The following is a 20731-nucleotide window of genomic DNA, read 5'->3' on the forward strand; positions in this document are numbered from 1 at the left end:
AACGATCATTAAATGAACTATTATGAGTCAAGGCAGAGGTGTCATCCAACAGGATTAACTACCGGTTCGGTGATTTACGGTGTGCTTCCCTGCACGCTGCGCGGGTGTGTAAATCTTCGTCAGCTTGCTACCTGGACAGCTGAGCAGTGCTGCGTGCAGGGAAGCAGCATTTGAAAAAGTACTTTTTTCCTGCTTTTTCAACTGCAGCTGTGCCCTCACACAGCTGCTGAGGTTGAAAAGGCAGGAAATAAAGGTAAGAGCCCGGGCAGGCAGGTGGGCTAAAACAGCAGCAGACATAGAACTGGTTCTATGTCTGCTGCTCTTCAGAGCTACCGGTTCTACAGAGGTGGACAGAACCGGTAGAATCCCACCCCTGAGTCAAGGACTACCTGTATACTTTGCATGGACATCATCAAATGCTTTCAGCTTCCAAAAATATACAAATAGAAACGTCCAATTAGGTTTTGCAAGGAAAACTCATTTAAGATTAATATGCTGCCGGCCCAGAAATTAATCTCATCTTTTTACACTTTACAATTTTAAATATCTATCTAGGATACCTTTCACTTTTTGCCAAAGTTGCAGAGTGTGACTCCAACAATCATCTGTTGTACAAATGTACTGGCTGGGCATCCAGAATTACCTGGCACATAACATACTATACCGTGGTTTGCAACGGTTAGTCTTGACTTACAACAGTTCGTTTAGTGACCATTCAAAGTTACAATGGTACTGAAAAAAGTGACTTTTTATCATTTTTCACACTTACGACCGTTGCAACAGCCCCATGGACAGGTGATCAAAATTCAGCTGCTTGGCAACTGGTTCATATTTATGAGAGTTGCAGTGTCCCAGGGTCATGTGATCACTTTTATGACCTTCTGACAAACACAGTTATGGGGAAGCCAGATTTACTCAACAACACATGTTACTAACATGTTACTAACTTAACAACCGCAATGTTTCACTTAACACGATGGTAAGAAAGATCGTAAAATGGGGCAAAACTCACCTAACAACTGTCTCACTTAGCAACAGAAATTTTGGGCTCAGTTGTGGTCGTATGTCGAGGACTACCTGTCTACGTATTGTGTGAGATGGTCTCTGGATCTTATTGAAATATGGATTCGTAGTTTCAGGGTCAGCTGCCATGTAGGACTCGCATTTCCATATGTAATGATGAGGTTTGCATCATGATACCACTGTACAAGTTCCATTATTCTCACGTAATCATGCCTGCTGCAGATGGCTGCAATTCTACAATTTGTTGCCAAAGATCTTCAGCTGTTAGGTATTGTCTCACAGTTTAAGCATCCTGCAAGCCAAGATTTCAAAAAGATGCGAAAGCAGGGCTATCCCTGGAATTTAGAGCTGGCAACTGGCAACCCGTGTCACTAAATGGGTTGGGTTCATACAATAGGCTAAACCAGGGACCCTCAACCTGTTTTTTTAAATAATAAGACCTAAAATAATCCATAAATGTGTGTGACACTTCCCCAAATGATTGGAGTTAGGGTTGGACAAGAAATTAAATGTTTTAATAATTGAATTTTAATGTATATTTTCATTGGAGTTCACAAATTTTGTGACACCACAACTGTCCACTGAAACTGAGACAGTCTAAATCAGTAGCAAAGTCCAGGAAAATTCTGGTGTTTCTGCTTCGCTTGTACAAGGCTCATTAGGTTTTCAAAAACAGGAATTGCCCTCTCTAAGGTGTTTGCAAACTCCTGAGCACCAACCCCAAACTCCAAATTAACAAAATATGACTGCTGTGCTATCACAACAGGCTATGCCTGAAGACCTGAATAAGACAGAGCGTTCTCCTCAGAATCACACAACATGCTAGTGATTTCATTACATACTGAACTTCAAAAATCCTCATCTTACTTAATCTAGGCAAGTGTGTGGCGCGATCCCAGCTGATATTTTTCTAGACTAAACAAACAAACAAACAAACAAATGTCCTTCCAGTTCTACTATTATTTGCTTCCTGGCAGCTATGTAGATTTAATTATTTTAAATCCACAGAGATATTTTTTTTCCCACATGAAACCTCCCCCTCCTGTCCAAAGAAGTGCATCCCATGAGATTGCATAAATAATTCACTCAGGCTTGCACACCTGTTGAGGTACCACTGTTAAACACATCCCTGATCCATTAAAGCAATTCTCCCCAGTCTCATGTCCTCCACTCTAATGAGACCACAACACTCAGAATTCCAGATGGACTCCTAAACAATAGCAGGTAGTTAAAAGTTCTCTGGATCTCCTTACCGCCATCTGGTTATCTGGATTTCTCCGCCTAAATTTGGTAGCCCTGAATAAACCAGATACCTCAACTTTTTCCACAGATGTTGACAGGGCAAGTGTAAAATGTCAATGTGATAGGTATGACAACTCAACAGAAACACTGCCTGTTTTTAATGTGCACTGCTGCATGTAAAAAGGAGGCAGGGCTTCGATCATGCAGCTGGCCCCTCCATATTGACTTTTTAAAACCACCTCTACCTGGCCAGCATTCTCAGCTGTGCGTAGATTAAAAATACCAGACTTAGACTTCAGTTCCCAGAATTCCTTTGGTCCTGCTGAATCCCAACATGTTTAGTCAGGCTGAGAATAAAATAGATGTGAACAATTAACAAAACATCATTACAATTTTGCTATTGCATTCACAATAGGCAAAAGGACAAATCTGTATTTTGCAAACCAAACTTGGTAGAATGTTTTGTTCGGGGAGCACATCTACTTCTTCCAAAATTGGTAGATCAAGATCTTGCAAATACAGAAGGCTGCAGCAGGGCTTGTTAAAGGCAGCTAAACATCAAGAATATCTATTACGGCATTTACTGTTTTGTGAAATTCTGGAAGAACACTTTTTAAAAAGTACAATACAAGTTCTCCTCTCCAAGGAGCAGATTCTGCTTTAAAATGAACAGAAGGACCAAAGCCCCAAAGGAAATAATATAGTTATTATAAGATTCAACAGCTTCAAGTAGTCTGTGACGACTAAAAACCCAGCCACAAACAATAAAAAACAATGAAATATGCAGCTGAATTTTATAAGCAGACTAAAGCACCTTCAAATATTTCAGTGTGATTTGGTTGATTCTTTAGCTGAAAACCAGTCTCTGCAAGTGGTCATGAGTGAACATCTAAAATCAGAATCCTCCATTTATTTTTCCCTCTTAATTGTCCAGAAAACTCGAAAAATGGGGGAAAGGCTAAAATATTTGGGCTTAGAGACTTTGTGGCTCTATAGAGCTACAAAGTGAATACCAGGCTGGCATGTCATAGGCAGTCTCCAAGCCTTTCTTTTACCCCGGGTTACAACCCATCTACTAAAGAAAGGAATGTATTTTCCAAATGGACTGAAGGTTGTCTGGCGTAATCAAATGTAATAGATTACAGCTTCCATCATCTTGAACCAAAGTGATGGGTTTATAGCACAACACATCTGGAGGACATCAGCTAAGGAAAGCTCTTCTAAAGTTTCTAACTGTGAATGCTGAAAAAGACAAAACCATCCAGATGAGCCTTCACTGGGTGCATGAACATTTCACCCATATGTATTGGGCTAAACATCCAGGGGGCTGAATCTTCCTTTGAAGTACAAAGTGGTTACATGAGCAAAGGGCACAAGGTGTGGCTCATAAAGATCATGGTACCTGTAAATCTCCATGCCCAAACATCTTCCAAGCAAGGATCCATGAAATCGTCCTTAATATTCATTTCTCATCAGCACATACAGTTCTCCCTCAGTGCATGTCATTCCAGAACTTGGATACATTCCCCTCCTGTCACATTCATAAAAAAATAAATCCTCTAGTTTCATTTTTTTTTTTGCCCATGAAGCTGGAAGATGGGAAGTCACTTCTTTGTCTGTTTTTTAGCCCAGGTTCTTAAGGAAGTGGAGGTAGTTTTAGATCCAACAGGCTGTAGGCAAAAATGTTCCAGAAGATGGCAAAGAGAACAAACACCATATACATGGAAACGAAGATCCACCATACTGATTGATCTTGAAGTCTCTGCTCATAGTTCCTTAGAATAACCACACCAAGGGTGATTCCAACACCCACCCCACCTAGGTGAGCAACGAAACTAGGATGAGGACATGGAGGATAAGCAGATGGGTAGAATCTCAGCCATACAGCTCTTCCAAATTCAAAGCTCACTGAAAGAGAAATGAAGCAGTATGTCACACGTAACCACCATTCATCAGAAATTGCACTGCATTGTCCATTCACTGTCCCATATAACCCTATGCTATTATGCTGCGATGCAGCATTTTTCCACACCATTTTGAGCAGCCTTTTCAATGCACAGAACAGCTTATTTGGCAAGAATTTCTGGCCATGTAGAAAGATAGATCCTCCACCATTCTGGATCACTTTTAAGCCAGACAGACTGTCCAGATTTCACAACGTGCAAAATGCACTTTATATGCAGTTTTAAAATATATATTTAAAATGTACAGCAGGAAGAAATAAAAACCCAATGACTTGAAAAGAAGTTCATGTTAACATTATCTTTTTAAATAAAACATTCTTTCGGGACAAGTCTTTTTCCCATTACTGACAGATTTTTTAAAAAGCCTTCTCTATGAACCTTCTTTTCATTCCCCCATCCCTTTTTTCCCCTGAAAAAATCAACTGCCTCTTTCTCTTTTTGTACCTAGTCCTATTGTCATAATGGGAATGGGATGGAAAATCATATTAGGGTTCAGCTATAATCTCTGTTGCCAAAGACTATGGGAACACAGGTGGTGATTCAGATTAAACGGATAGATTAGGAAAAGACTAGGCAGCCTCTCCAGAACCTTATGGAGGTTCTCTTACTTTCCACTTAAGCCACTTAAGTGGAAAGTAAGTGGAAAGTTCTCTTACTTTCCACTTTCCACTTAAGACCAACTTCTCTACTGAACTATCAGGAAAATGCAAGCAAGCCTTTAAAGTGGGACAAACTAAGGAACAGGTCCGTATCCTTCATTTTGGCTTCGAGAAGCACAAACGTATGATTGCGTTTAACATGATAAGATATATTATTGTAGAACCACTAATGGGCACATATAAAACCCCACTGAAGATGTTACCTAGTTTAGTAGCAAAATGTCTGGGAACCAAACATCAAGCTAGGAGGACAAACATCTGCCTAAAGCAAGGGTCTTCAAACTTGGTGTTAAGACTTATGGACTTCATCTCCCAGAATTCCTGAGCTAACATGACTGGAGGATGGATTCTAGGAGTTCAAATCCACAAGTCTTAAGGCTGTCAAGTTTGAAGACCCCTCTGACTCAGAGCCCTCTGGAAAAACCAGGTCTTAATTTCCTTCCTGAAGGCCAGCAAGGTCAGGGAAGGAGACTTCTGCTTTCTGAAGCCTTCACAAGGGGCCACCGCTAGCTTAGCTAATCAGGAATTCCAACTTACTCTTATATTTCCAAGAAAACATAGTTTATTCCTAGTTTCTTTCTCTGTTTTTTTCCCAAGAGGAAAAAAAAAAGCCCAAGACACAAACCAAAGAAAGATTGATCTACTCATTCTTCATTAGTACTATCCAAATTAATTGTTGTACAATCCACTCTGGTCCCATATGTATATGTGATTCACGCATCTTCTGCAGATTTAGAAAGCAAAGGGAGCAGTTCTGTAGGGGACAGTCCCAAGATGGATTTTTCTAACTTGGCACTATTATCTCTGGGCTACTCACCTGAAAAATAAATGAGATCAAGAATATCTTTAGGCATAGCAGGTGCGCTAATGAAAATCATTTAAGGAGGGTACTTACTGCAGATCAAGGCAACAGCCATGCGTAGCAGCTTGAATTGACACTTCATTCCAGACCAGTTCTGAGAAAGAAATAAAAGAATCTCCGAGTGAGTTTTTCCATCTGCTGAGTATCTGGAGACAGACCTGAGTATCTTCTGGGGCTTAATTTGGGTCCCTTCTCCTCTCATTGTACATCCTTAGCTTTTGGAATATACAACCATCCCTTTATCTCTTTGCACTGCACACTCACTCCGGCTTTGTTAAGGAGCCCCTGAGAAATAAATTTAAAGACTTGCCTTCTGAAACTCACCAATTCTTTCTTTCCTAAATCAGCCAGAATATTGACCAGAAGAAGAAAGATTTTTTTTTTTAATCAAGGTGTGAATTCTGGTTTTATATCCTTGCATTGTTCAAGACTATCTAATGTCATGATTTTTTTTAAATGTTGCTCTCCATGCAGTGGAACCTTATGCTGTTTCCCTTGATGAGCTCATACAAAACATCAGGGAAAATTCATACAAAATATCAGGGAAAATTCCCTACAGGGTAGGGAAAATTTCTGGTAATGGGTTGATCTATGCAATGATAAATTATGATGTAACCTTCAATACTTTACAGAATAACAGAGTTGGAAGGGACCTTGGAGGTCTTCTAGTCCAACCCCCTGCTTAGGTAGGAAACCCTGCTTAATATACCATTTCAGACAAATGGTTGTCTAATCTCTTCTTAAAACTTCCGGTGTTGGAGCATCCATAACTTCTGGGGGCAAATTGTTTTGCTGGTTAATTGTTTTCACTATTATGAAGTTTCTCCTCAGTTCTAGGCTGCTTCTCTCCTTGATTAGTTTCCATCCATTGCTACTTGTCCTGCCTTCTGGTGCTTTGGAGAATAGCTTGACTCCCTCTTCTTTGTGGCAGCCCCTGAGATATGGAACACTGCTGTCATATCACCCCTAGTCTTTATTTTCATTAAACTAGCCATACCCAATTCCTGCAACCATTCATCATATATTTTAGCCTCCAATCCCATAATCATTTTTGTTGCTCTTCTCTTTATTTGGAAATAAAGGCCTTCTTTTTTTAGCACAGGCACTGGCCTGCTCACCATTCACAGTTTTGACTATTTCTCTCCAGCTGCAAGATGGTCTGTTCGCTTATTTTGCAGTACCTCATCTCTTAAACGGATCCAGAGAAGGCTTTTGCTTTGATGTTAATATACAATATATACCACATTACAAAACAGGGTTTTATAAACACTACAACTTCAAGAGAATTTCCTGCAAACTATCTTTACTAGGAACAACTACAACTACAACTCCAGGATACTTTTGATGTTGCCACTTTTTTAAAAAAAAAATTTGAGCAAGAAGGTACATAATTTATGTTTCTGGGAAAAGAGAAAAGGCTGTAAATAATCGGATATATTAATGAAGAAATCGTAAAGGCATCTAAATCAGTCTATGGAATTGTATATATGTTGCATTAAAATTGCCTGAATGTTTCTAGAGTATATGTGTATGTCAATCCTTATGGAAGAAGAAGGAAAGTGGAGATTGGAGATATTGGAGGGAGGAGGTAGTTCAAAGTCAATACTGGGCACCTCATGTCAGCTTCTACATCTCCAGCTGTCAAAGAAGAGGCAATGTAGGTAAAGTGATTTAAAGGACCAGGAAAGTTGGGGTTGTCACTGACTGGGAAATGAAGTCTGACCATACAGTGATTACAACTCTGCTCTCACCTGAACATTGGACAGGCTGGGATGATAGGAGTTATTGCTCAATAAATTTTGGATTCTCAGGCCAGAACACTCTGCTCCTCGTATCTCTTTTTAAGAATCCTCCAAGTCAATGGCATCATATATCAGACAGGGAGAGAGATACTGGTCCTACATTTCAGAGCACATCCAACCAATCAACAATGCTCAAGAGGAGCATTTGGAACGCTGCCATTACATTGGTTAAAAGAGGAGATTCATTCATCCCAAGCAGACCTTTTATTGATTTATCTGTGTTTTCCAAATTCTGAAATGTAGTCAGTAAAGCAGCATTGCTGTGAAGGATATTCTTAAATTCTGTGATCATTCTAAGAAATTCGTGGGCTTGAATAGCAATAACAATTAGACTTATATACTCTCCCATACAGTGGTGGTATTCTACCGGTTTGGCCCAGTTTGGCTGAAGCGTTAGCTCCGACGATCATGCGTGAGCAAACTGGTTCACTCCAATGATCAGCTGCTAGGCTCTCCCACCCAGGCTCTATACTCTCCTTTATTTCCTGCTTTTCAACCTCAGCTGTCAACCACACGTCAGCTGTTGGAGACACAGGGAGAGTGCAGGATTGCAGAAGAAGGTTAGTAGGAAACCCTCTACGCACGCGCACACAAAGTGCTTGGGCATGCACAAAGCGTGCCCACCAAGCCACACCTACAGAACCGGTGGTAAAAAAATTTGAAACCCATCACTGCTCCCATATGTGTTACAGCACTCTCTGAACAATTTACAATAAAGTATTGTTTGCGTATTGCCCCGAACGATCTGGATCCTCATTTTACCAACCTCAGAAAGATGGAAGGCTGAGTCAACTTTGAGCCCCATCAGGATCAAACTCTACGCTGTGAGCAGAGTTTGACTGCAATACTGCACTTTAACCACTGGGCCACCAGGGTTCCCAATGAAGTTGAAGTTGCTTATGCAGATATTTATCTCCTTGGAAAGTGTTACATGTGGTGGTCTTGCCACAAGTAGTCTTGTTTGAAAGGAAATAAGGAACTTGCAGCAGTGTTTCTCAATCTTGGCAACTTCAGCTCCCTGAATTCCCCAGCCAGGTTGAGGGATTAGAACTCATGTTTGCTGACTCTTAGACTGGTGCCTTAAACCAGGGGTCTCCAACTCCTGGTCTATGTACCGGCAACTTCATCTGCGGGATGCAGGCAGCATGCAAACCTCCGGTCCACGCAACAACCTTTCTCCATGGAACCAGTCTCTGGTGCCCAAAATGTTGGGGACCGCTGCCTTAAATCACTAGATCACACCATCTCTTAAATAGGGACTAATATTCCTTCTTACAGATATTCTGCAGTCTACAATATTTAGAAGCCAAATTCGGCTCTAATTTGGAGCAAGGGGAAAAAAAATGTAAACAAAAGTAATTTGGAATATATCTAAATAGGTAGTTAATGGGACTTTGTCCTTTATATATCATAGGATTGGGCCATAGCACACGTCCCTTGATGCGACAGAACAAGACCACATGGGCAACGATGCAGATCTAAACAACAACAGGTAAGGCTGGTGGAACATCAAGCATGTATATCTGTCTTATTTAGACAGCGGTAGCATTTTTTATTACAATTTTGATTGGTTGAAGCTTTCCCTTGGCTCTTTGAACTTTAAATAACACATTACATAGTGTCCAATTCTCTATTCAGTTTATCTTGTGTGCACTTTCTGAATGGCAGCGGTAGGTGATTCCAGTTTGAGTGACATAAGGGCAGAAGGGTTCATGTGCTGCTGTTGCAAACACTCATTCGCACATCAACCAGTTCACTGCTAGTTACACACACCCTTGACCGATGGTCACATGAGGATTCTGAGCCAGCCTGAAAGTAAATTCTGTACTGATACAATGCTTGACAGCTGAAGATTCCTACTTCTTGCTTGGCTGCAGGATATATAGTTAAAATGCTTGTGAAGCAGACAGTTGTCTTTTTTGGAGGGCGGGGGAGGTGGCTGCCTATCTTTCTTCTTGCCTCAGTAACCCTTTCTGGCTCCTGAAATTCAGCTCCTTTGAGGGAAATGGTAGCATGGTGGAGCCAATTGCAAAGTGCAAGTCAACTTGATTTCTAAATTTTTTTTCCCCTCCCTTTCGCATGGAGTGAGAACATTTTTGTTCCCTGTAAGATCGATTGCAAAGCAATGAAGATTAAACCCAGCTTTCTTTTAAACTGCTTCTAGACAATTTGGAAGTGAAAATTGTGGCATTAAGAACCCAATTGCATAAGTTGTTCCATGCTCCATTGATAAGAGTAGTAATGATATTTCTCATTTTCCCCAATCTCTCTCCACTTTCAAAGTTAATGAGGATTGTAGCTAACCATAGCTGTGACCTTTTGAGCAACAGCAAGCAGAGATTAGGACTGCAAGATCATTGCTGCTCTTATTTTAGGAAATTATAAATGCTATATGCAGATTATTTGAGAGAGACGACATTTCTCATTTCATTAGTATGAAGCACAAAGAAGCATTTCAAGAATTAATGCCATATATATTAACAAGATAAATTATGAAGAAGAAACAATAATTAAGGATTGAACAAAAGCACAGATTTATTATTTTTTATATAAATGCCCAAACTCAAGGAATGTTAAATTTTGCCCCAAATTATCAAAATCTGGATTTCCTTGGTTTGGCTCAGTTTCAATGTTTTTCTTTTTTAAACATCTAATAGTGTCAGTGAGATGACAGGTGATGTATACAACAACTTGCATCTTGTTGGCACAATATTGCTTTTTGACAAAAATGATGGATTCTACAAAAACTTCTAATGACTTTTAGGCCAAAGCATCTGTCACACAGGCATGTTTCCCCTGCAATAAGCAGATTCTCTTTTTTCTAAAAATATTATCCGGGTGATTATTTTTTTCCTTTTTATTTCTTTAGACAACCATATGTTAGGCCTTTTTGGTTGTGAATTTAGTAATACACACGAGTTAATCACCGCAATAAGTGGTTTTGATAAAGTATCACATTTGTTCTAAACCAGCTGATGCTCAGATCAACCATGCAAACCATCTTCTACACTACCAAATACAATGAACGATACAATTCTATGTATATCTATTTAGAAGTAAGAAGTATTAGGTTCAATTGGGTAAGCTATAAGGATTGCAAGCTTTGAAAGCCCATCTATATTTGTCTCTCCATCTGCTTATGTACAGATGGCTCTACAAGAAACATTAGCAGGCCAATGAACTGGTTTGACTTAAACTAAGTGACTGAGATATTACATTGAGCCATCATCTGATGAATGGGCCACTATTTGTTAAATTCCATGGACCAATGGTGGGATTCAAAAATTTTTACTACTGGTTCTGTGGGCGTGGCATGGTGGGCATGGTTTGGCAGGCGTGGCTTGGTGGGTGTGGTTTGGTGGGCGTCGCAGGGGAAGGATACTGTACAATCTCCATTCCCTCCCCACTCCAGGAGGAAGGTTACTGCAAAACCTCATTCCCTCCCCACCCCATTAACCTGCTTTCCAGCTCCATTCTCCTGTGCAGGGCAACAACAAAAAAACACCCAGCCGATCAGCTGGGACTTGGAAGGCAGAGAATAGGTGGGGGCAGGGCCAGTCAGAGGTGGTATTTTCCGGTTCTCCAACCTATTCAAAATTTCCGCTACTGGTTCTCCAGACCGGTCAGAAACTACTGAATGCCACCTCTGCCCATAGCTTATAAACTGCAGTTCCTAAAACAAGCTAACCAAACCAATTCAAACTAAATCACATTATGATTTAGCACGGTATGTAGATGTAATCAACATACTGTATAAACAGAGGGATAGAATCAAGATCATATGAAGTATTAATACCACTTTATAATGCCTTGGTAAGGCCCACACTTGGAATAGTTTTGGTCGCAATGATGTAAAAGTTTTGGTCACCATAATGTAAAAAAGATGTTGGGACTCTAGAAGGAGTGCAGAAAAGAGCAACAAAGATTAAGGGACCGGAGGCTAAAACATATAAAGAATGGTTGCTGGAATTGGGTATATCTAGTTTAATGAAAAGAAGGACTAGGGGAGACATGATAGCAGTCTTCCACTATCTCAGGGGCTGCCACAAAGAAGAGGGAGTCAAGCTATTCTCCAAAGCACCTGAAGGCAGGACAAGAAGCAATGGGTGGAAACTAATCAAGGAGAGAAGCAACCTAGAACTAAGGATAAATTTTCTGACAGCTAGAACAATTATTCAGTGGAACAACTTGCCTCCAGAAGTTGTAAGTGTTCCAGCACTGGAACTTTTGAAGAAGAGATTGGACAACCATTTGTCTGAAATGGTGTAGGGTTTCCTGCTTAAGCAGGGGTTGGGCTTGAAGACCTCCAGGGTCCCTTCCAACTCTGTTATTCTACATAGACTTCTACATCAGCCATTATGGCTTGCAGCTGCGGTTTGTGACTAAGTATTGAATGAACCCCCTAATGTGTAACTCTAACAATTGTGGCTTATACCTCAAATTTTATATGAGCTTAACCAATATCAAAATGTTCAAGGCACATCAACCATCTACAAAAATCACCACAATGCAAGTAAACTCAATACATTCGAAGGCTGAGGAGAGACTTCAAACAGTCTTTTTTGTTAATTAAAATCAATATTTTTACTGGTTTGGTCTTGATTATTATTATTTGTTAAATTTGTTTGCTGCCCATCTTGTCACAATACTAGACAATATCAAGGTAGCCTGATCCAAAGACAAGCCTATGGCTTGCTAATCGTATGAATGGATCTGGAAAGATAATCAAACAGACTTTTTTGGGGAAAAGGGGGGGAATGGCATGTAAAAATAACTACATACATAAATAAGTAGGTATCAAATATGAAAACTGCCATAAGAAGTGTGATTATTAGATTCCCAGTCCTCACAGTTAACAGTATCATAAAAATAGAATAGGATAGAACAATAAATAACATGAAACCATAAAAATAATGTAACAGCCTAATCCTCCAATCAAGAGTATCACTTCCCTTATTTAATCTAGGTTTTAGAAAACTACAAGCCTTGCTTCAGGGAAGAGGCTATTTCCCTGACTTATAGTGCCTCTACTTCATCCCAATAGAAACGTAAGGGTGGCCTGTGCCATGTTGCATTTGTGGGTCTAGTCATATCCACATAATGTCCATGAAGTCTATGGACATCACATGGATATGAAACCCTAGTTGTATTTAAATCTGTTTGGGAAATGAAATCCTGCAGGGCAAGAAATCCACTGTCCTACCAACCTAGCTCAGGAAAAGAGACAACTGTTTAGTGAGATGGACAGGACACCAAGAATCCCTCTCAGACTAAGTTTCTGGTTAATTGGAAGGAATTCTTATAAAACAACTTTGTTCTGGTAATTTGACTTCCTTCCAAAACGATGGATGACAAAGGCTACAGGTTTCACACACACCTCAAGACTTTCTTTAGAACAGCATTGGAATAAGGGGGAAAATATTACTTTAATATCTGTACAACTAACAATGTTGTTTTAGAAATATGCTGGGAGCTAGATGAAACAATGTTCTGGGGATAAGGGAGAAAATTGCTGTTGTTGATTTTGCTGTAGTTAAATATTACTGGGGACATAGCCCGACCTAACAGGGTCTTACAGCTCGGATCTCTCCCATTGGGATGAGGAGGACAAACCACAATCACTTTTACTGCGATTACAAGAGAAGTTTAAATCCCTGTAAGAGACCAACGAGATCCTCTTCCAGGCAAAGTGAAATAAACTGATAATTTTAATTTCCTCTCTTTCACATGGCTGTCATTAAAAAAAAGTCTGACAGCCGCACGTAAGTACAGGTTTAAGAATAGAGGCTGTGATTATTTTCAGCAGCCGGCTTCTCTAGGTACACTGAGAAAAATGACTTGGAAGTAAGACATGAGGCCATGTATTGCCTGTCTCCAAATCCTTCTTCCTCTGCTTTGAGATCAAAACAAAGACTGGGAAAAAGCTTTTGCAACCTCAAAACCAAACACACCAGAACAAAGGATAGCACTCTAGTTTGGAGATTATAAAATTCAATTGGGAAAAAGCATTATGGGAAAAATAGCAGAGTAATCTAGAGAATGTGCTGTGGAAGTGAGCCAGGTATCAACAATACTAAAAGAATACATTAGTGGAGATGACCCCATTGTTTAATGGAAATATGAACTCATTTTGGACTGCTAGAATGCATTTGTCTAAGCAAAACTGAATGATTACATATTACCCGTGAAAACTGTTGGAGAATTCATGAAGTGCTAGATAATTGGAAGAGGGCAAATATTGTCCACATCTTAAAAATGGTAGAAAAGGAAGCTCCAGTAAAATATAAATCAATATTTTGGACACTAATGACATTACAGTAGCTGAAAAGCTACCTCAAAATTCATCAGCAGGTCCTCATCAAAGGAGACAGATACTGAATGATGGATATGAATCAGTCCTGAGATTGCTATACTTCTATATTTTTATTGGAAAATTTGGATAAAGTCTTGTAGATGATACAAGTCTGATCGAGCTCATTAAAGCTCAAACAAATAATGTCAAAGGGGGATAAAAATTGAAGACATGATGAAAGTCATGAGATAAAGAGACTATCTGATAAACTGAGAAACAAAAAAGGACAAGTTTTAAAAATGGAAGAAGGGAAATACAATAAAAGCTGGCTATTCAAGAAATAGGCAGGGACAGGGGTCAAAGCATCTTCTGGCTAAGTGATCTCTCTCCAGAATGGGACAACTTACCACAGCCCTCTCGCTGCAGCCAGCTTGCCTTGATCAGCTTGCCATGGCCAACTTGCTGTGGGATAGCTTGTCATGGCCAACTCGCCATGGGACAACTTGCTGCAGGACAATATGATAATTCAATTTAATTATTCAAAATTAATTTAAAAATATTTTAATTTTTGTCATTCACATTTCATTCTGTTCCTCATTTTGAATCCTTTCTTTAATTATTCTGTTTCACCATTTCTTTGATATTAAGTCTTGTCCTGCAGCAAGTTGTCCCATGGCAAGTTGGTCATGGCAAGTTGTCCTGTGGCCCACTTGGCTGTGGCAAGTTGTCTGTGGCAAATTGTCATAGACCCTCCATGTTCTCTGTGTGTGTCTAGTAGCACAGATATAATAGTGACGGCTGCCACTCAGAATTTTGTATGTATGTTTACAACATACACACACACACACACACACACACTTTATAATATTTTCACATTTTTGTCAGTTAAACTGTGGACTTGTATATTTTGATATAAATAAAATATTACAGAACAATGGATTTGGCCTTAAGACCCCAAAGAAGAAAAATCAATAGTTTATCCATATATTATGAATGTGCAAGATATAACACTATATATATGGCATAGATTCATATGGATTAGATGCCATTCACAGTTTCCTTGTTATTATTCAAAAGCGAACCCATCTATAACTTTATTGAAACCCTTACACTTTTCTTAACATTTTAATAAGGATATGTATGCATACATTCATGAAAATCTATAAAAGAGAGGGATGATGGATATATTTAGCCGTTCATTAAATACACCAGCATCTGTCCCTTATTATCATCCTTTGGGAAAACAGAGAATAAAACAAACACATAGGAAGAATTTTTGATTATGGAGCTAATTTGTTTATTAATTGCTTTCTGCAGATTTACCAGTCTATTTCTATAAAAAGCAAGCACATGAACTACAGAAAAATGGTCAAGAGGTTTGGAATATAATACAACATTTAAACTAGACTAGAATCCGTGACTGCAGACTGGTTTGACAGCTGAGTTGGTACCACAAGGGCTGCCTGCAACAAAATTACATTAAACGTTTGGCTTCACTTCAGATTTGGCTTCTGCGATAGCCAATTGGTTTTGATTCAAGCCCTTCCAAATGTGATGAAACTGATTCATATTCAGCAGATTTTTAAAATCAATATACTGTAATTCCAATGCACAATAGTGAATCCAATTGTGATTCCTCCTCTTCAGGAATTACCTGATAAAGTAAGTTTGGGTTTCTGGAACATCTGTTCAGTTGACCATTCAAAAATTAGTAAATTAGAGAACAAGAAGATAAACAATTTTATGAAGTTTGGGATCTTTTTTATCAATGGTTAGATAATAAAACACAATAATAGAATATTTAGATTTAGGATATAATTTTTTTTGATATTATTTTTATAAAATTTTATTAAGATAGATTTGGTATAATCTTATGATTTGTTGCAAAATAAATTAAGTAAATTATAGTTATCTCGTTAAAGTATGAATTAATAAAAATATAGTTAAATGACTTCTCAGTAATGATACTAGGTTATACAATTGTTGATTGATAATATGAGTTATTATGTAATATATATTAGCGTTTAGGAAATGGATGCACACAAAAAAAGTGGTAAACCAACTGATACACTGTTTGTAAATTTATGAAGAAGGATGATGTTTTTATGTTTTATGTTGTATGTTTTATGTTGTTTTGTGTGTAGTTAAAATAGAAAACTTTAAAAAAAATTAGTAAATGTGATGTGGGACTATGCAGCACAGTGTTGTGCTGGTTCCATTCCTTCCTTTCTCTATGGTCAGTTCTATTCAGTGTTGTTAGGGGGTGAGAGATCCAGCCCACGGCCATTCCTTTGTGAGGTACTGCTCTGCTTGGTACTTTCTCCATTCTTTTTAACATATATAAGAAACGGCTGGGTGACTGACTCCACGGGGTGAGATATCATTGATATGCTGATGACACTCAGCTTTACATCTCCATCCCTGGTGATCCAAGTGATGTTGCAGCTGCCCTTTTTCAGTGCCTGGAAGTTGTGGCCTGGATGGGGACTGGATGGGGAACAACAGACTTCATATGAACTCTGGTAAGACGAAGTTGCTGTGGACACATGGAGCCTTGGGATCTGGAGATTTATCATCTTTAGTTCTGGATGGGATGGCACTACCTCAGATAGACCCAGTGCATCACTTTGAGATTCTCTTAGACTTGCAACTCCTGCTCAAAAAGCAGGTGGCCGGTGTGGCTAGGACAGCCTTTGCACAACTTCATGTTGCGTGCCAACTGCATCATTTTCTGGATCCTGTGGCCCCCGCATTCAGTAACTAATGCCCTCGTCATCTTGTTTGGATTATTATTATAATGCGCTTTACAGGGGGGCTACCCTTGAAGAGTATTCTGAAACTACAATTGTCCGAAATGTGGCAGTGCAGACAGTGTTAGAGGCCCCTAAGTTGGTTTCGCATATGTAACACCACCGTTATGCAAGCTGCCCCAATTGCCAATCTGCTTCTGGGTCCAATTCAGGGTGTTGCTTATCACATTTAAAGCCCTCTATGGCATGAGTCTAAGATATCTGAGGATCTGTCTGCTCCTGATCCTATTGGCTGGCCCCACTCTTGCTGGCAGTAGAGGTCTACTTCAGATCCCATCAGCCGAGGAATTTTTGATGGAGAAGATCTAGGCTGGAGATCTAGGTTTGGTATAATAACAATGAAGGCACCAACACTGCTCTGCTCCAAACTAGTGTTTTTTTAGATTACTTTTAATCTTCTGTAATTTCAATCTGTTTTTAATCGCCTGTTGTGACTTTCTGACAAGCCAAGGCAATGGGAGTTAGATTCACTTAACAACCATGTCACTAACTTGACAACTGCAGTAATTCACTTAGCAACTGTGGCAAGAATGGGGCAAAATTCGCTTAGCAAATGTCTTGCTTAGAAACAGAAAATATGGACTCAAATTGTGGTCATAAGTCAAGGTAAGTAACTGTGGTTATTGATGCAATATGGTTGTGCCCTGGAAATGAATCTGACAATCCACAAAGGCAAAATCAGAGAGGTACAAACAGGCCTTCAAGGTGATATTTCAATATGTGACCTGAACCATTTGTAAGCATTTCTGAGTTGTATATAATTGGCCTTTATGATCTATGACTCTCACTCAACCTTGTGCTTTTTTATGGTAGGGAGGAATCCTGGGAAATGAAGTGCAAACATTTTAGATAAGCATCAGTAAAGATGCTAGAAATCAATCCAGCTTTTTTGTGGGAGGGAAGGCATCTTTAGAAGCTTTCTTTGGTTCATTTTTCCACAGAGATAATAATGCACTTGGAAAACTGTGGAAGCCGCTGATAAATCCTGTGTTTTTATTTGGTTTGTTTATCTATTATTTCCCATAGGGTGACTTGCTTTATGTTTCTTCTCACTTTATTTATTTCCAGGAATATTTCATTCGAAAGGCACAGGCATTTTTTTTTTATTATTTGCAGTTATCCAAGGACTTCCAGGGAAAGTAAAAAGGTTTGATGGAGTCAGCCCCTCAGGAGGAAAAGCAAAGCAAAGTGTAACAAATATTGTGATGAATGTGCTTTGAGTGCCAAATGCATCATTTTCACCATCCAAGAATCTCCCTCGCTAACATTAAGCTAGAATTATTTATATTTTTAATTGGCAGGGCTGGATACAATGAGAATTTTTTGGGGTGGGCAATGAAATACACAGTGGATTTTTGGCACCTGAAAATCTAATAGTAGTCTTCCTTTAGCTGTATTGTACCACAGACTAGCCTTTCCCAACCTGCCCCCCTCCGAAGTTGTTAAACAAAAAGCCATAATTCATAGCTTTTCAGATCCTGGCTTAACTCATACATACCAATAGACCTAAATTGGTTGACTTCTCTTGGTTTACTGGAAATGGGCAGTATGCAATATATAAAAACAATATTCAGTCCTTTTAATGGGCTACCCAGTTCTTTCTTTTGCAGATAGGAAATGGTTTCCATCTGTCCCTTGCTTTGGCAATGGTCAGAGTTATCGCTGTTTTTTTTTTTAAATTGACTGTACGAGAACTAATTCTCCCATGCTCATACAATACATAAAATCAGATCTGTTGGTTATTGTAAATGGAAGTATGTGAGATACTTGTTTACTTGCTGATAATCAACATAAGCCTAAGAAAAATAAAACAATAATGACAACAACTAAACCTTGATATTATTTGTTCAGGCTGGATTGAAAACAACAGTTCAGCTGTCACATAAATGAATCCATATCCAATAAACAGCACATTCTGGTCACAAAGGCAATCTGCGTTCTGCTTAATCCAGGGCTTACCATTACTATATTGGCTAAATGAGCAGAAATAAGAGCATACACCCCTCCAGATGAACCCACAACAGGTGCAGTCATATCAGCAATGGACACTGCCAGGGAACCTTGGAGAAATACAAAACAAACACAAAAAAACAAGGTAAGAACAAATGACAAACATCCCCTCCCACCCTTTCTATGAATACAGGTAGTATTATACAGGTCGTAGACTTATGACCAAAATTTTGGCTGCTAAGTGAGACAGTAGTTAAGTTAGTTTTGCCCCATTTTTATGACTTTTCTTGCCACAATTCTTAAGTGAATCATTGCAGTTGTTAAACACGGTTGTTAAGTGAATCTGGCTTTCCCATTGACTTTGCTTGTCAGAAGGTTGCAAAAGCTGATCACGTAACCTGGGGACATTGTAACTGTCAAAAATATGAGACAATAAGCAAGTGAATTTTGGTCACATGACCATGGGGATGCTGCAAAGAAAAACAGTCATTTTTTTCAGTGCCATTGTAACAGAGCAATCACTAAATGAACTGTTGTAAGTCAAGGACTTCCTGTACTTTCTTGAAAAAGACTGAGAGTTCAATCGCCAATCTATATGGACATATTGTTTGATTTAACAGCAAAACTGAAACAGTTTGCAATTATCTTCCACCAATTTTTTTTTCCAACTACCCAGTCAGATCAAAAACCTTAGGATTTCTTCTTGGTCTTACATCCAACTAGATCCATCCCTTTTTAACTTTTTTGAGGTCAGCCAAGATTGGGTAGCTCCTGCCATCTGCTGTAACGAAAGGGATAATATCATTTTACTGTCCAATAAGTTGTCCTGTTACTCAGTCTTTGCAGAGAAAGCTCAATGGGTCCTCTCCAAAGTAAGGGGCTCATATGTATGTTTTGCCATATGATCAGATCAGATTAGATTTCAGTTGCCAGATTCCATTACATGAGTTTGTGGGATGTCCTAGACATCTGTAAAACGTATTTTTTTTTTAAAAAAGTAAAACATTAAACATATATAAATATATATAATTTTGAAATGGGTTCAAAATTAATGTGCTTCAGCCCTACATCCTGAGGCGAGTTGTTAATGAGTTTAAAAGCAGGTCCACTTGCCAGATGTCTTAAATATAATTACAGTTTCTTTTATACTGCTTCAAGAATTTAGATTACCATCCTGTTTTGGAAGAGTGCACTCCACTAGCATGCAAAAACATTTCTTTTTCAATAGGCATTTGACTTGGCCATGGCTTAATTCTTACATTGTGATTGCCCTTCTGGTCTATACAGGTAGTCCTCGCCTTATGACCAATATTGAGCCCAACATTTCTGCTGCTAAGCGAGATATTTGTTAAGTGAATTTTGCCCCATTTTATGACCTTTCTTGCCACAGTTGTTAAGTGAAACTCTGCAGTTGTTAAAATTGGTAACACGATGGTTCAGTGAAGGTGAAAAGTCATTTCCCATTGATTTTCCTTGTCAGAAGGTCACAAATAATGATCACACGACCCCGGGACATTGCAACCGTCATAAATATGAGTCAGTTGCCCAAGAATCTGAATTTTGATCACGTGATCATGGGGCTGCTGCAACGAGCATAAGTATGAAAAATAATCATAAGTCACTTTTTCCAGTCCTGTTTTAACTTTAAACAGTCACTAAATGAACTGTTGTAAGTTGAGGGCTATCCATGTTGTTGCTTTGAGCCTGAACTTGTACAAAAGTTTTGACTATTTACTTTTTAGTGCTTTTATATCTTTTAACTCACTCAGATGAGCTCCTTTTGCGAAAGAGAAGAATGGTGTTAAGTAGCTGAATTGGACAATTCTTTAAACCTAATGAATCAAAACAAGGCCCTGCTTGGTCCAATATATTCTGTCTCCCAGCAGCTATTCAGGGGGCCCAATAAGCAGTAAGAGACCACAAACAGGTCATGAGGTGGATTTTGGCCCTCACCAGTCATAAACATTTCATAGCTAAACTTAAAATATTTCAGGACAATGAGAGTTACAGTGGGCTGGATAGAGCTGAGATATCACATAATGTGATAAAAGCTCATTTGGAAGAGGGTAAGTTTTAGGCCCTGTTCTTTCCTTAAATGTTCATTAGTGTATTTAATGTGTCTTGCCT

The 20731-nt window shown here is 39.0% G+C and overlaps 1 protein-coding gene across 1 annotated transcript in view; it reads right to left on the reverse strand.

Annotated features, from left to right (window-relative positions):
- Positions 1-3035: 3035 nt before the first annotated feature.
- Positions 3036-20731, reverse strand: part of RHBDL3 (rhomboid like 3) — a 127975-nt gene continuing 110279 nt past the window's right edge. Inside the window, exons 8-10 of the mRNA XM_026711171.2 lie at positions 18614-18714; positions 5784-5844; positions 3036-4173 (exon numbers count right to left, since the gene is read on the reverse strand). Of these exons, the coding sequence (XP_026566956.1) occupies positions 3902-4173; positions 5784-5844; positions 18614-18714 (434 nt within the window). The 3' untranslated portion in view covers positions 3036-3901. The remainder of the gene's footprint in view (positions 4174-5783; positions 5845-18613; positions 18715-20731) is intronic.

This window comes from Pseudonaja textilis, chromosome 2 (genome assembly GCF_049901715.1).
Source record: "Pseudonaja textilis isolate UNSWEBS1 chromosome 2, rPseTex1.2, whole genome shotgun sequence".
Lineage (NCBI taxonomy): Eukaryota > Metazoa > Chordata > Lepidosauria > Squamata > Elapidae > Pseudonaja > Pseudonaja textilis.